The 17,591-nt window shown below is 36.4% G+C and overlaps 1 protein-coding gene across 1 annotated transcript in view; it reads left to right on the forward strand.

Moving 5' to 3' along the window:
- The window catches only part of CNTLN (centlein), a 180,140-nt gene that overhangs the window by 4,928 nt on the left and 157,621 nt on the right, over positions 1 to 17,591 (forward strand). Inside the window, exon 3 of the mRNA XM_064405240.1 lies at positions 12,172 to 12,258. Within this exon, the coding sequence (XP_064261310.1) occupies positions 12,172 to 12,258 (87 nt within the window). The remainder of the gene's footprint in view (positions 1 to 12,171; positions 12,259 to 17,591) is intronic.

The following is a 17,591-nucleotide window of genomic DNA, read 5'->3' on the forward strand; positions in this document are numbered from 1 at the left end:
AGACACTTGGATGCTCCCCCATTCTGTAACTAAAAATATAGGAACAGCTCTTTCAGGTATTCTGTGATGGGAAACTGCATTAAATTCCTGCTTTGAACAAGACAGTGATTCTGGACTGGATTTTCCATGTTAAACAGTGTCCCAGATTGATGGTAATGCAAAAAGTTGGAAGAAGCAAGCACATTATCTTCTGGTTTTACTTATGTTGTTGGTGATACTAACAAGACAGTTCCACTGCCCACAAAGAACTGTTATTTTTCTTCCAGCACACTATAAAACAGGACATTAGTCTTCAGTTTACTCACTGCAGCTTTTTGATTTCAAAGGTAATGTGGCACATCTTTCTGCTAAAATGATACTGTATTTTCCTTCCTGAGGGCTTTCTTTTCTAACTTTATGGTTCTACCAAAGCTGAACTACTCTTTCTTTTTTTTTTTTTTTTCCTTTTCCCTGCATAAAAATACATGTATTATTTTTAGGGAGGTCTTGTTAGTGTTATCTTCTGTAGCTCATATGCCTCTTCTGTCAGTGATAGTTATAATGCCTAATCTTCTACTGTATTAGCAATTTAGTGCGCCATTGCATGGTACTCTGTACAGCCCAAAAAGTAGAGTCTGCCAACTGGCAGCAGTCTGCAGATCATACTGTTTAGTCAAAGAAAACATACTCTGTAAGGTTTTCAATTTACAAATGGAGTTTATCCACTAGAAATAGATAGTTCGCCATTAGTCAAAAAGTTAGGAGGTGATCAGTGATCTGTTAAAGGTGATCAGGTTCTGCTGCAACAAATTCACTGGTAGCATTTCAGCACTTGTGTCAGAAGGTGGTAAATACAAATGAGTAATAAAGGGATCTTCCAATACTTGCTGCTGCTTTTGCTTGTGTTTATTACCAAGGATTGGAAAGAAATCTTGAAGAACTGACTATGTGTATCTCTAGGCATTTTTGGGTAAAAGAGAATCAAGAAAGGTGGCTGCTGCTTTGTGGGAAGTGAAGTGACAGAGACGCCTATCACTTCCTGACTTGTTTCATGCTGTGTTTCCTGCTTGTTGTGAAAAGCTATGCATAGATCCATTGTGGTCTTTATGTCCTGTTTTATAGTGTGCTTGAAGAAAAATAACAGTGCTTTGTGGGCAGTGGAACTGTCTAGTTTTGACCACTTTCTGTGTCTATTTGCCATCATTAGCACTGATAACAGAAAACATTTAATTAGCTGTGAAAATGGGTGCTTTTATTCATTCATTCTGGAGCAATTTAATATCCACCACACCCACTGAAAATAATGTAGCCATGTTACTATTGAGTTATATGTAGTTTTAACAACCCCTCTCCTTTATTTACAATCCAAAATTAACTGACACACCAAGACATTGTGTTGCTTCATAACAAGTGACTAGATATTGGAGATGCATGTTGATGATACATATCACCAACGTTTTTTAATCAATATCTGGGAATTGAAAGTAACAATAAATTTAAAAACCTCAAAAAACCAGAACACTAAAACATTGATTTTCCATGGTGATATATTTTTATGTTGACTTTGTTCTCCATTTGGTCACATCAATTTTGTGACCAAAATTGAAATTTTTGTAAATTACCAGTACGAGAATTTGAGTGTGTCAGTATTTCTTGTAGAGAAACAGTTGATATTCATCCTCTTGTTTTGAAAGGGAGCAAAGTATTTAGTTCTTCCATTCATTAAATGCTAATTTCTTTTATTAGTGATTAAGTCAAGACCACATATTTATTGGTGCCAAGGGATGCCAGCTGTTTAGTGCTTTGGGTGGTTTTTTTGTTATTTCATACTGTTATATTTTGCCATAAGGAGGGTAAATCACATGAGTCTGGTTAGTACAGGTGTTGTTAGTAAAGGCCTTACTCTTTTTGTATTATATACAGAAGTAGTGTGGTTGAATACCTAAGTTTATTTTCTTCTACTTTATTTTACTTCTTGCAAATGTTAGTTAACTGCAGTGAAATTTTTTCATATCTGGTATTCCTTTTGAAAAACACTGATTTTGAATATAGAAGTAAAACTGAAGACTAACTAAAAGTGAGACTGAAAAAAGTATATTTTTGCGCTTCATAAAGTCATTCCCTATTCACAGTATGTCTGTGTGTGAATATTTCAGATTGGCCCAGCATGTCAGTGGGAATTCCAAATTTGGTGTAGAGATTAGAGTCGTAGAATAGCTTGAATTGGAAGGACCTTTAAAGATCATCTAGTCCCACTTCCTTAGCCAGGAATGTGTTTCAGTAGGTCATGTTGCTTAAAACCCTACCCAAGGTGTCTTTGAAATCTTCCATGATGAGGCGCCTGCAATCTTCTTCCATTGCCACACCACCTTGTTGTCCACTTTCCTTATGTTCAATCTGAATTTATACTTAATCCAAATTTAAATATTTTTAAATTGAAAAGGATACAATTTAAGATTGTTAAACCTTTTCCTGTTACTTGAGACTCTGGTAAAGTCTGTATTTCTTACAAGCGCCCTTAAGGTATTGAAAGGCGGCAAACAGGACCCTTGTATGTATTTTCCAAGCAGCACAAACCCAACTATTTCATCCTTTTTTCACAGGAAAGGTGTGAAAATGCTTCCGATCAGTTCTGTGGCCCTGCTGTGGACCTGTGTTGATATGACCATGTCTTTCTGCTGCTCTGGTCCATAGAGCTGGACACAGTACTCCAGGTAGGGTCTCACAACGGCAGAGAAGAGAGGGAGAATTGTCTCCTGTGACCTGGGGTGGGCCCTGGATGCAGTTGGCTTTCTGGTGTAAAAGTGCATGCTGCTGGCTCATGTTCAGCATTTTGTCCAGCAGTTCATGCAAGTGCTTTTCCTCTCAATCAATTAATCCCACAGTCTGTATTGATGATGGGCTTTGCCAAACCCAGGTGCAAGACCTCTCACTTTGCCTTGTTTCACTTTTGAGATTTTCAAACCTGTTGATGTCATTCCCTCTGGATGGCATCCCTTCCTGCTGGTGCAGTGCTCAGCTTGGTACTGTTTATATAATGAAGATGTAATTAGGAAGGTGTTAAATATTACTGGTTTCAGTATAAACCTGGGAGTAGCACCACTTATGATTGGTTTCCATGTGGACACAGAGCAGTTAACTGCAACCCTCTGGACAGGGACATAGACCCTTACTTATCTAATAGTGCATCCATCAAACCCATTAGTTCTTCAAACAAATGGCAAGAATGTTGTGGGGTGTTGTGGTGCACTGGTTTAGTTGCTCTCTTCCACTGGGTGACTAGGAATTTGCACAGAATAGTTTTATATTGCACTGTATAGCTTCTGTTATATCATGTGGTTTGTTACCCCTTTTCCCCATCACATGGTCTTTCCCTTCATCTATCCCGGTACTCCCTGGTGGTCTCTCCCCTGGGTTACCCCTCCCCTCCCCACTCCTCACTGGTATCCCATTGGCTGTGTACCTCTCCCTGTCTCCATCCCAGGGGGTATAAAAACTCCCTGCTGCCAGGGAATGCCCTCTTTTCTCCCATGGGTTGGTCTGCCTGATGTGTTTCTTGGAATAAAGGACAACTTCTCCCACGTGGAGGAGAGCGCTTCTCAATCTTTTACCTTCGTCTATGAAGTATCTATGGGCAAGGGTCTATAGCTAGCTGGACTGGACCCCAGCAGCCGAGGCAACCTTTCGGCTTTTTGGAGGTAGGTGTCCCCCACTGAAGAATCGTGTTGCCCTTCATTTATCCACTGATGTAATCACAGGCATGGTTTGCCCTTGGTGAAGTATGTTTCCTGTATCTAAGTACCCTCTTGTCATCCATGCTTGTCATAGTGTACTGGTTTGAAAGCAAGCTAGTGAGACATTACAAGTCAGAACTACAGTTTAATTGGAAAAGTAAAATACAGGCAATCGTATAGAAACAGTGTCAGGACACTGATACCCTGTTGGTCAAGATGATGGTAGCAGTCTGATTAAATGGTGGATGTGGTTCTGTTGAAGCAGTGATCCTGTAGAAGGGTTCTCGTATTTGTCCACAATTTTATTTTGTCCACAGGATTTGGAAAACACTACCATGCCATTTCAGGCACAGTTGAAATAATGGACCCAAATTGCACTTGGTTAGTCATGGTAATACAGAGGGAATATACCCAAATGCATACATGTGGTTACATTGTCTATAAAATAAAATTATTTATGCATTCCTGTACTCTTGAATGGATTAAAAATCACAAGTGCATTATGATTATATTAATCCAGAGCATTACATTTAAACAAAACTAACTCTGAGAGCTGCACTGAAGCTTTTAAACGATCCTGTACTCTCAAGTAAGTGATAGAATTGTTACAATAGCTGAGTTGTAGTGCTTACAGAAAGCAGTTATGTGACTTGGAAAATTCATGTCCTACCCAATTCTGTGCATCTTCTGTGTCAATTACTTCTATGACTGCAGTTAGTTTTAATTGAAGTAGTTTAGAAAGTTATAGTTTGAAATGAATGCTGGCAGAACACTTTTCCTATCCGTGATGTAGAAAGGGATTAAAAGAAAACTTTTGATTTCTCACATTTTCTCCTTTTTGAAAAGATTTCCTACATTAATCAAGTGCTGCATCTCCAATATCGAGTATTCAGAAAAAAAGCAACTGGTGGTAGAAGGCTGTTCTAGTGAATGAAGGGAAACAGAGCATCCTGTATGCTCACTGAAGAAGTAATTTACTTTTTGCTATTCAGTGAGGGTGGCATTGTGTGTGGTAGATCCATATCTATCTGGTAAGTTTTGTCTATGAGTGAATTGATGTTTATTTTTGTTCCTTCCTCCTGTGATGGTACTGATCTGCCTTCAGTGATGTTCATTTTTTTACTATGCCATGACCAAGGAGTACCTCGTATTTCTTGCCAGTTGATGCCACGGTAAGTCAGTTATTTATGCCAGTTAACTGAAGAATTTCATTATATATTCTTAAGTTCATTGCTGTCTTTTTGTTATGCTGATGAACTAATCTGAGAGTATGCTGATTAAATCATGTGTAAGGACAGCATCTTCAGTATAAGTTGGATGGTATTTTTGCTTAGAACCCTGTTAGGGCATCAACATTGTAACAATGACACTATATTATTTTTATTGTGCCTGTTTGCATTCAGCAGAGTAATGAGTAAGAATTTACTTTTTAATGGATTGCGTGTCTGAGGGTGTGTGTGCGTGTATATTTACGCACAAGTGTTAAGTAAAGCAGTATACTACACTGTCCTTTTTTGAATCAAACATACGTTTGTTGCAAAAACTGCCAACACAGACAATGTAACAGCAATTTCTTTGAATAGAAAAGTAGTGAGAAATATACATGAAACTTTTTTTTTTTAATATAATGCATTTATATGTTGATTGTCTCACTTATACTGCAACATTAAGGAATTGACGGGATGGGGGAAAATACTCTTGTTTGCTGATGATGTCCGTTAAAAAAACGCAGTCAGTCTGGTCAAGTCTACAGCCAGATCTATGGCCTACAACCCTCTTACGAATTTCTGCCTCATAGTTAGATGTTAACAGTGCATACTGTCTGTGAGTGATTTCTGTGAACTTGAAAATAACACAGTATTATTTTAAGAGCCGGGTATGTCTAAGGTTCTAAGTTTTCTTGTAAGTTACTGATCAGTCTTCTGGTGAGTTTTTAGGTTGTTGAAAAGCACAGCACCTCACAGATAGATTTTCTAAAGAGTTAGAGTAGTGTTGTGACTACTCAGCAGGACATGGTTGTACAGAGAATACCTCTTATTTAGGAATGTAATATGGAAAACTGGAAAACACGAAGAAACACTGGCACAGTGGGTCAAGAGAGTCTGAACTGACAGTATGCAGCAGCATAAATTTAAAAATCTTGTGACATCAAGAAAGAAGTCTTGTCACTTGCATGTGAAGTGTTTATATCAGCTTGATAAAAGACTTCAGTTGTTTAGTTGGAAGTGTACTAGTCTGTCGTAGATGTTTGGGGAGCCCAGAACAATCCATAGACAAAATTTTCTTGCAGGTTTTTCAGTGTTTATACCAGCCAGCCAGGTTATTTCATGCATTCCCCCCTCACACCCCATGCCATGTAGTATTTTGATTTCCATACAAGTTTTTCCAGCCTGACAATCATGTGTTTTGAAATACTCAATTCATAACGCAGAAAATTATTGTTATGCGATTGTTATAGAGTTCTTATTAAAAATTAACAGCAAACCAATAGCTCCCTCTGTCCTCCCAACTGCTTTATTTTCCCACTTGGGGGTATAAACTGATTAAAGAACTGAAATGAGAGTTTGTGTCCTATATTTTTGTAGTGATGATAGGAAAGGTGGGAGTGCAAAAGAGGCTGTTTGGATTGAGTGTGAAGAGGTTGGGGTTTATGTTTTACTTTTCTGCTCTGAGGGTATTGTCTTTTAGATTTGAGAAAATTAATAATAATAAGTGAATAATAATGTATAATGCTGTAAAGATTTAAGGTATGATAGGAACACTTAACAGTAATTAACATGCTTAGAAATAAGTACAATGAAAATCAAAAAGAGTACTGATTTCAAATTGCAGGTAACTGAGATGCTTGATGTATGAATTTATGTTAGAGGGGGGAAGTTTTTCAGTTTATCCTTGTTCTCAACACAGTGCATGATATACATCTAAACAAAAACCTAAACTTACTTGTAAATGTAAAACCCAAACTGTTATAAGTAAAAGTAAAACCCAAACAGTTATAATTGTATAGTTTCTGGGAGATTAAAAAAAAAAAGAAAAAAGATACTGCTTATGCTTTTAATACTTGTTTCACTGCTAATTTAAAAGTTTTGCTTTAGTAAATTCAGTATAATTACTTCTCCTTGATAAAACTGTATAAAAATATTGAAAAGATTCTATGGGTCTAAGTTTCCATTAGACAAATAATTGCAATATTGATACAGTTTTAGGTATTTTTGATATCGAATAGCCAGTGAAATAATTGTGCTTGGAATTCCCTTCCAAAAGGAAGATAAAAGGTTTTGAATAAGGATATTTGTCTTTCCCAGCTTGTAAGTCAGAGACATTCCTATTTTTTTTTATTTCTGCTGATGTTTTATAAATTCACAGCTTCACTTGAAAGCAAATACTTGTGCTGTAGCTAGTTATGCCTTATAATGTTTGTTAGCGACTTATCTTTTGTCAATGTTTCTGAGCTTGCTCCTGTTAAAAATCAGTAAGAAAAATCCAGTTTGCTTTGCAAAGAAGACATTTAAAGCCTAGGATAGTCTGAATTTCTTTTTGTCTCTCAGTATGATGAACTACAATCACTTCAACTGTAGGCTGGGGGGAAAAATGTCAGTTTTCAGGGAATACACAATGTGCTCCTTCCTTTTTTCAGAGTATTTTTGCCCTTCATGCAAACTTGATTGCAGGGTGAGCGTCTTTATCTGACATTAGATATGCTCTAAGTAATGAGTAATTTTTGCTAGCTTTCAAATGGCATCTGTATTCTGCCTTTATATAAGATCTCAGCTGTTCAAGGTACACTCTTGCTGACCTCTTGAGCTGTTAACGTGCACTTGAGTGGGCTGAATGTTCTTTGAAGATTGATACATCCCAGGCCTTGACAGCTGCAGTGTTTTTCTGTGCCAGCTTCAGACAGTGTAAGTAAGTAAGCAGTCTTTTTTCCACAAAAATTGTTTGGCTTTCAGGGCCATGCAGGGAAAACTTTACCAAGTCCATGAATTCTGCCAAGAGCTTAAAAAGGCTGTTTACACTTCTTTTCATCTTAAACTTTAATAATTTCTAACTCATACTCCTTCCATTATACATAATGCTTAATTAATCATATTACTGAGATTTAAATGAGATAGCCATTAAAATGTTTGGCATGTTAAAGAGAAGAAATTCACGTATTGTAACTCAACATTCTTTGACTAATTTCTTTGTAATACTTTGTTGCAATAATGAAAAATTTTGTTAACTTCTGTGTAAGCTTTCCTTTTATGAAATAAAGTTCTCATATTTTTAACTTTGGATGAACTCGTGGTTTTTTTGTTTGATTGGGTTTTTTCATTACTGGTAACATTTGAAGATGCATTTGCATCCTTATTCCTTTGGCAGAGGTACACTTAGGCAGAACATTGCTTAGTTTTGTGTGCATTTAGAGAAGTTAAAGTACATACTGGGTGCACAGTGAAAGGCATATGATGATTTAATTTAGCATATCTGTTGATATATTTGCAGCATTTCTTTATAGTTCTGTGTATGCTCATTCATAATTTGCAGTAGTAACTTTAAATATCAGTTTGTCATCATAAAAAATAAACAATATGTATTGAAATATCATTGTTTCGCAGCTTTGGAAATTCCTGTGACTTTTTGCTTACTTCCATGGGATTTGTGAAGGCTTTGGTTTGTGTTTTGTGGTTGCAGTTGTTATTTGTTTATCATTTAATGGACACCTTTTAGCCTGTTCTGTGTAGCTGTTTCTTTGAAGTTTGTTGAGTGGTCATTCAACATTGATTATTACAAAGAAGATTTTTTATTTTACAGTTAGGATGGGGTTTTTAATGTTGTTTCATCTAGTGTTCTTTTAGCACTGATGGAAGAGTTACAGAACTTAGTGAAATTGCCATTCCTTTCATAACTGACATGAGTACAAATTTGTGGCTGATTTTTACTCTTCTTTGGACAACTTAAAGTAGCCTGTTTGTGGAATAGTAACAGGTTAAATTGAACTAAACTGCTTGTTAGAAGAGATAGTTTGTACCTGAGTGTTTGTGTTCTCATTAGGAATGTTTGTTGAAATTTTGTGTTACCAAAGGGAGATTTTGGAATATTTAGGTGGAAATTCAGTTGTCAGCGGCTCAGTAAATGCTGTATATTGAGCAAAAACTATGGGAGGAATGTGAAGACTTCCCTCATATTGTACATATGTATATAGTACATATTTGTTCATTGGGAACAATTCAATACCTCTTGCTGTGGTTTTCCATTTTTTTTGCTTTTATTTTGTAACAGAAGAAAGCGTACTATTCCATGTTCTTGGATTGCCTCAAACTGTTTCCCAGCTGGGACCAGGAATATATATGAATTTGCATGGTAGGACAAAAAGCAGACACCCCTGCTTGTAGGGAGTTTCATGGTGTTTGATAGTGCTTCTTAGACTCATATGGAAGCCCAAGGGTCTCAGCTCTTCTAATATATAAAAAACTAAGCAGAAAACCCAACAGCTACCTCTGTGGTTTTGTATTTGGGACAGTAAAGGGAAATGTTAAGGAAGCAGGCTCATAAGCAGATCCAAGACTTTAAATAGATTAACAAACTTACCTAAACATAGCTCATGAAGTCATCAATCAGCATAAGAAACTTTTGACTGTTTGCTTGACTAAGGATTTCTGAGTGTTTTCAGGTAGAATACTATTAGCACTTCGTTATATTGGGTCTTCTCTCCTGTAATGATTTTGTGGCCTTTGGACTGATTTCTTAGTGATTTATGACAGTTTAGTATAAAAGACACAGTGAATTCTGTATTAAATATAAATGCTCAAATGCTATTATCATGTAATTTCTGCTTTCCATATTTCTGATTAGTTGAGCAATTTGAATTAAAAGTATTCTAAAATTGGAGTAGATGCAGTGATTTATTCCTGTTATTATGATTCATAGATTTAAGGCTGGTGAAGGGTCTAGAATGTGGGTCTTGTGAGGAGCAACTGAGGGAACTGGGGTTGTTTAGCTCGGAGAAAAGGAGACTGAGGGATGACCTTATCCCCTCTTTGGCTGCCTGAAAGGAGGCTGTAGCCAGGTGGGGGTCGATTTCTTCTCACAGACCAGTGATAGCACAAGATGACGCAGGCTTAAGTTGTGCCAGGAGAGGTGTAGGTTGAACATTTGGAGGAATATCTTCACAGAAGGAGTAATGGGGCATTGGAATGGGCTGCCCAAGGAGGTGAAGTCACTGTCCGTGAAGGTATTTAAGGAAAGACTGGGCATGGCATTTAGTGCCATGGACCACCTGACACAGTGGTGTTTCGTCATAGGTTGGACTTGATCTCAGAGGTTGTTTCCAGCCTAATTGATTCTATGAAAGTAGTGTCATTTAGGCTGGAAGGACTACTGATTTAATGTCCTTTGAAATAATTTATTTGCTATTGTTTAGAGAGGTTTAATCTGGTTTGTGGCTTGTTTTTTGTGTGTTTGTTTTGTTTGTTTGCTTTCCCCCCAGCTTACCAACATAAACACAAGATTTTTTTGGATGTTAAAATTACTCTGAATCCGGCTTCTGTGTAGATCCTAATGCTTTTTGGAAGCCTGCAGCAGTTGTCCAAATTTGAAAATAATTTTTATTTTTAATTCTGTTTCTGCCCGAGTAGAAGCAGTAGATCATGCCGGTTCACAGTCTACACACATTGTAACTCTTCAGGTGGCCTGGCAAGGCATTTTTGGGAGATAGTGTCTTTTTTTCTGAGGACGTGAAACAAGGGCACTCTTTTCATAGTCTTTCCCACTGATACATAGAAGTTCAGTATACTGAATGTGTAAGGTGATAGGATGAAATTAGGGGTTGTACTTTTTTATTTCATTAGTATCCCAATTAATATGGTGCTTAGTGTTTTATATTTTAACTTAATTCTGAGCTGAAAGTTAACCTATTGTTAGCACTTGTACTGAGCAAAGACTTGGATACTGATGCAAAGTAATTTGAATTACTAATTATCTTGTGTTCAGTTCAGGTTTTGTGTTACCTTTCTTTAAAAATCAATGTAGTGCACCATAATCCAGTTAGTTACTGTTTACATGCAGCAGGGTCACTTACAGTTTTGAAAAGAATGCTTACACTAATTTGATTAGAGAAGGATTGTGTTTTTCTCAAGTATTTCAGAAACATCTTGTTTCTCTTTTCTTTTTGAACAAAGTTTTTTGGTAATTATTTGATTTTGTTTGGAAATTCAAAAAACACAGCATTTTAAAAGTTGTGCACAATCTGTGAAACACAGTTTAAATTTTTCTGCTTTTAAGAAAAATTAACTCTTTCTGGTGTAGTGCATATCAGCATAAGTTGATAATGGTCTTGGATTACAAGATCTTTTGGGCACTTTGATTTTTAACTTTTAGGTTTGACGTTAGAAGGAATTTCCCGTCAGGCACTGGAACAGACTATTCAGGGAAGTGGGGGGTGTTGCCATCCCTGTCAATATTTAAAAGCCGTGTAGATGTGGCATGTAGGGATTAGTGGTGGATGTAGCAATATTAGGTTACTGGTTGGATGCCTTGACCATAAATGTCTTTTCCAGTCTAAATGATTTTCTATTTCCAAAACACTAGAAGACATAGCTGCACTGTAATTATTTTTGCCTGTTGAATAGGCCTAGCTGCCAGTATGGTGTGGGTTTAGCTCATTAGTTCCTAATTTTATGTGAGACTGTTTTAGTAGGTCTCATCCTAGTCTGGACTATGGTTTATATACACATATTGCCTTACTGGTCTTTGTCTTTTGCTGGATTTTATTTTTCTCCCCTAACATTTTTATATCATCAACACATGGGTTTAGATTGTAAAATAACTAATATTGGTCCTTCCAGTAAAATCATATTGAAATAACAAGACACCAGTCAAAACTAACAGCTAATGTGTAGTAGAAAATACAAATGTGGGAAAGCTTTTAGCTGACATCTAGTTTTCACAAACCTTCTGAAGTCTATTTGTAAACAACAGTGTTTCCTTGCTCGCTTGTGTTTTCTTTCAGAAACTTCTGTATACTGCAGGTTAGGTGCCTGTGTGTTAGAAGACTGTTTTACTGTATATTTTGAAATAAAGAGCTGCATGTGGTAAAACTTAATGGTGAAGTAGGTATTCTAGGCTTAGCATTTGATAGAAATTGTGTCAGTAACAGTAATAGATGTAGCAAAAAGCAGCCTTGTTTGAATAATGTAAGTTCTGCTGCCATATGTTACATTGCTTACTATTTTAATGTAAAAAAAATTGTAGGTGTTTATTTTACTTCAATATTCTGTATGGTTAAAATTTTGTTTATTCTAGAGAACCGTTGGCTGTGTTTTCATGGAACAGTGAGTAACTTGCAGGGTATTCTCAGTAGATTAGGGCTTTCTTGGCAATTGTCTTTTGAATATGATCAGTATAACCTTTTTTTGTCCGTAAAAGGCATTATACATGTAATCTGTTTTTTCTTCTTTTTTTTTCCCTTATTTCTAAGGCTGATAAAGAATTTGTGTGGTCTCTTTGGAAACATCTCCAGGTGTCAAAACCAGACCTTACTCAAGCCGTCAGCTTGGTTGTGGAAAACTGAGTTTGAAGATTTAACATGCTTCTAAAACCAAAAAGCAACCAACCTCCCCTGCTGATACCATATTCTTTATCTTTCTAATTGAGAACTATGTAGAGTTCTAAAAATGAATTGAAAGTTTAATTGTTAAATTTCATCAAGGGTGCCTAGAATACATTACAAATTTTATCCTTTTTTTGGTGCAAGTTGAAGCATACTTTGAAATCTGTTCTCACTGAAATTGCTGTGCTGCAGTTCAGTACTGTTTTAAAATTATAAATGTCTTGCCGTATTTTATTTTCCTATTAAAAGAGCAGGAGGAGGAAAATGACTGGTAATTTTCCAGTGTCATAAGCTGTTGGGTAACAGTTATATATAAAGTATTTTTATCTCAATTCTTGAGGAAGTGAAAAGCTAGGTCTTGGTAATAGAAGAGGTAACTATCATAGGATCATAGAACATGCTGCATTGGAAGAGGTTGGTATCACTGAGTCCTACACCTTGCTCTGCACAGGGTACACCAAGAATCACATTATGTGCCTGAGAGGATTGTCCAAATGCTTATTGGACTCTCCTAGGCTGGTGCTGTGACCGCTTACCTGGGGATCCTGTTCCAGTGCCTCACCACCTGCTGGGGAAGAACTTGTCCCGGACTGTAAGAGCTTCTTTCTCCATTAACACTGACAAGTAGGATCTTACTTCTGGAGCTTATTCCTCTGAGGATAGTAATGGTGGTGATTTATTCATGGTACTTACTATTATCTGATTCCTATAAATGTTAGTTAATTATCACAGTATGCAGTTGATTGTTTTGGAATGCTAATATTTATTAATTCAGATTTTTTTTGTAGGCGAAAGATAAGGAGAATGTGAATGAGTTGGCTGTCAGAATTGAAACAATTATCTTAGGGTGTAATGAGTTCTCTTTTTTAAAATGAAAAAGGGAATTTTTTTAAAAAGAGAAAAAGAATGGATTTTAACTTTTTTAAACTGCCTGCCAATTTTATTTGGGAAGCTTGTTATAGATTCATGAGTGGTCCTGGCTCCTTTGGGTTTCCATTGAGTGTTTTGAGCTTAGAAGACATGTTTTGTTCACATCTTTCCTTCCTGAACTTCTTCTGTCATGTTCTTTCACTTGTGAAAATACAGTATTAACTTCTGTAGCTGGGAGGGCATTTCACAGAATCGTGGTATTGTTAGGGTAAAGAAGGGACCTTGGTAGATCATCTAGTGCAGGCCCTCTGCCAAGGCAGTCACCTAAAGCAGGTTACACAAGTATGTGTCTAGGTGGTTTTTGAATGTCTCCAGAAAGGGAGACTCCACAAACTGCCTGGGCAGTCTGTTCCAGTGCTCTGCCACCCTCAGTGTAAGAAGTTCTGCCTCATGTTGAAGCACCACTGAAAAGAGTCTGGCCCCATCTTCCTGACAGCCATCTTTGAGATACTTATATGTATTGATGAGATCCCCTCTCTCTCACTATTTTTTATAGTGTTGTCCCCTGCTCTACCTTGCATAAAGCACTGAAAAATTTTGTCCAAAAATAGAGTGTAATCATGTAACGAGAGGTAATAATCTCAAGGATTCATATCCAGAGGAAGACAGTGATGGTGTAAGAACATGCAGCTTTATCGAAGCAAGGGCGACTCACGATGTGTGTGAGGTAGAGAATGATGCATCTGACTCCATCATCAGAAGGCTAAAAAATTACTTTATTATTCTATACTATATACATTGCATCTAAATTGAATCTGCCGTGCATTCACTCTGCACACAACGGCACAGAACTACACTCATCTCTGATTCTCTCGTGACTGTCTGGTGACAGTCTCAACTCACACACACTTCTTGGCCCTAATAGGCCAAGGGAACAAAACATCCTCACTTTGGGTAAATAATCTCCATATTGCATTCCATGTGCATTCAGCACATCAAGAGAGATAAGAATTATGTTTTTCTTCTTCTCTGCTTGTCTCATAATTCCACTCTGTTCAGAGGGCATGTGAATACCACGCAACTTATTTTGAAGACAGCTGTTATTGGGGGTTCACATATGGTCTCCAGTGATGATATCAAGTAGCTGCTGGCTTTGTACTGGGACACTTAACTGCACAGAGTAATAACTTGGCTGTTTAGACAGTATACTATTTTTACTGTTGTTTTCAGGTTTGATTTGGGAAATAATTTTAATATATGATGAAGACATGCACAAATTCATAGCATTCTTCATTTATGTTGAAATGCAAAATCATACTGGTTTGTTTCATAATAAAATTTGGTCATGTTTTTGTGAAGACATTGGTGGTAGAATTCATCTTCCTTCATAAAACATAAAAAAAAAGAGAGAACTGCTTAAAACATATAAATACAGTATTTAATATATGTAAACTTACTTTGCATGTATATAAGCATAATTATAGTGAAAAATATGAAAAACTTTATTGTCCTAACCACATTTTATAGATAGCTGAACAATATGGAAAATTGTAGTTCTTTTACCTGAAGGTTAAGAAGGCTGAAGCAAGTGTTCAGGCTTATTAATTTATGTTGCATATAAAAATAATCAGAATGTTAGAATGAATTGAAGCACAGAGATGTTAGAAAGCATATATTTAAATAATGGTCAACAAATGGATTATTAGGAGTTCTTGAATTGTGTGTCTACACATCTCTCTTCTTTGTCTATTATTTTTCATGTCGACAGATATTTTTATGCTTGATAGATGTCCCTTGCTTTAAATTGTTTTATACTTTATTTAGAACAGAAGTTGGTAATTTTGTGTATTATCCTTGTTGTTACAGTGAATATGGCCCTCTTATATACCACCTTGATGCACAAAAGCAGGATAATAAGCTGAAATTTTTTTGCACTGTTTAGAGGCTGGTGATTGCTATGTGAAACCCTGCCAACACACTTCTATTAATGTTCTGTCCAATTTTTTTTTTGCCCTCTACTCTTTAGAATTACACTAATGCTTTAGAACCTTTTTGAACTCGAGGCTATGCATGTATATCACAGCTTTTCCATGCTTCTCTGAATTATGGAATTAAGAAAGAAGAAATTGCTTCCACAGCATCTTTTTAGGTGTTATCATTACTCCTGAGAATCCTGGAATAGGTGTGGATAAAACCCATTCAGCATATAGGAGTTTTATTAATCACAACTTTGAACTTCGGGGTTGCTTTGATTTGACAGATGGAGCAGTAGTGTGTGTTTTTCTCTTTAATTGATGTAGCTTAATCTCTTTTGCCTGAGAATGGTCTAATTGCCATTTTGGAAATAGTTTCTAGCCCAGCTTTGCCCGTGAAACTTCTGCACAACCAAATTACAGCCCCATAAATTTTATCCTAACTTTTCCTGTTATTACTCTGCATAATGATTTCCTCCTCAGTAGCTTCAGTTTCATGACCATACCTCTTCACACCCTCATCCTTTCAGAAAACTTTTTGTCTTACTCCCTACCTTATAGGAGTAAATAATATGGGGTGTTTTTTTTATGCTAGCATCAGTTTATCTTAGTTCTAGTACATTGATAGCCTCTAGAGGGAATCTGCTATCTACCACTGCTGCTGTCCAGAAAATTACAGGACAATAGGTTTTCTGGGTTTGTTAATCTGGGAAAAATACATGGGTCCAAAGAGTTTAAAAGATTGGATGATCAGATAACTGTTATAAACAAGATGATTTGTGAAGAATGTCACTTGGGAGGATCTGTGCTGCTTTTTTCTATACTATACAGAGTTTCGGATAAGCTGGAAATTGAAAATTTACACTAAAATCTAATAAAAAACATTTAAATCTTACAGATTTTTTTTTCTGTCTCATCTATGTTAGGAACAACAGAAACCCAGTCATATTCAAATTCAGAACTTTTTCTATCTTACTCAGGCTTATGGTGAGATTCTGAGATAGAAACAAACAGAATGGGATGGGATGGATTTACACCTTTTTTTTTTTTCTTGTGACATGGATACCACTAGTGTTTGCATAGCTTCATTTTTCGTGTGCTCTTTCCACCAAAAATTCCATGGACGATAAACTTCCATTCCCCACCAAATCTTTGAGACTGCCTGAGGTCATATAAGCCATATAAGTAATGGAGGCATACAGAACCTAGAGAAAGCACAGTCATGTGTACCTTCCTAGATCATATATATTTATATAAAAAGAATCAAATGCTGTTCAGTATATTTCAATCATTAAATTGATGAAAGAGACAGCTAGGCTTTCTTCACAAGATTACAGAAAGAATAGAAAGAGGCAGGACAAAATTTTCACTTAGAACCTTACAATTTACACCACAGGTGTGTGATGAAGAAAAGAAAATACATATTAGGAGGAATTGAGTGGGCAATACTAGCTTTACAGAAAGGTAATTTGTATTTGTAGCATTAGAAAATACCTTACAGTATCTTTTGCCAAACAAACCAGGAGAATATAAAAGATACAATTTGGGGGGCATAGGGGGAAATTACTAGTACCCTGCTGTTATTTCTCTGTTATTTTCAAATGCTTTCATTGCCCCAAAATAGAAGTTCTCCTGCCCTAGAATTGTGAAAATATAGCCTGTACTTATTTAAGGTTATGCTGCTGATTCCTGTAATACACCAATGATATTATACTTTTCAGCAGTCGTTGCAGTTCTTGCTGGATAACTGTAACTACATTCCCAATTTAATATTCAGATATAAACAAAAAATTATCTTTACTGTGCAAATGAGAAATACCTTTGGGATATGTAAAAGCCTCCAGGTATTTTAAACAAGCCATTTTAAAACGACTACTCATGTTAGTATACTTTTCAGCTACTTTAAATACTATTGATCTCAGTATTATGTAAAGAATATGCTATTTCTAGTTTGCTGCTTTTTGATAGATTGTTCTTTATGATTTTAAAAAAAATTGCTAGAAAATAGCTCATATTAAGGAAATGTATGTGTAAACTGAAATGGAGTTGGGTTCAGACAAGAGTATGAATGGTTTTGAAGTATTCTTGCAAACTTCAGAGCTCTGCTTTAAGACTCTTCCTTCTATAGTACAGGCAAGCTTGATGAGTCAACAGACTAATTTTCCTCTAGGGCTTCTAGCTGACTCTTTTCCTTTCTTCTGGAAGGGGGATGTAGCAGGATCCATTAACAATCAAACTGTGGCAATGATATAAGACTTGGTAGATGTACATGGGGATTGTATTATGTGAGATGGTGTACTTTCTTTTGGCAAGCCTGCCTTATGCAGAGGTTTTTCCACATCTAGATTTCAAGTGTGTTGTGTATTGCAGGTCTTAACAGAGGCAAAGGTTGGCTTTATCATTTCAGGCTACTCTTAAGAAACAGTGGCAGCCTGAATGTAAGTG

The sequence above is a fragment of the Passer domesticus genome, chromosome Z (genome assembly GCF_036417665.1).
Source record: "Passer domesticus isolate bPasDom1 chromosome Z, bPasDom1.hap1, whole genome shotgun sequence".
Classification (NCBI taxonomy): Eukaryota; Metazoa; Chordata; class Aves; order Passeriformes; family Passeridae; genus Passer; species Passer domesticus.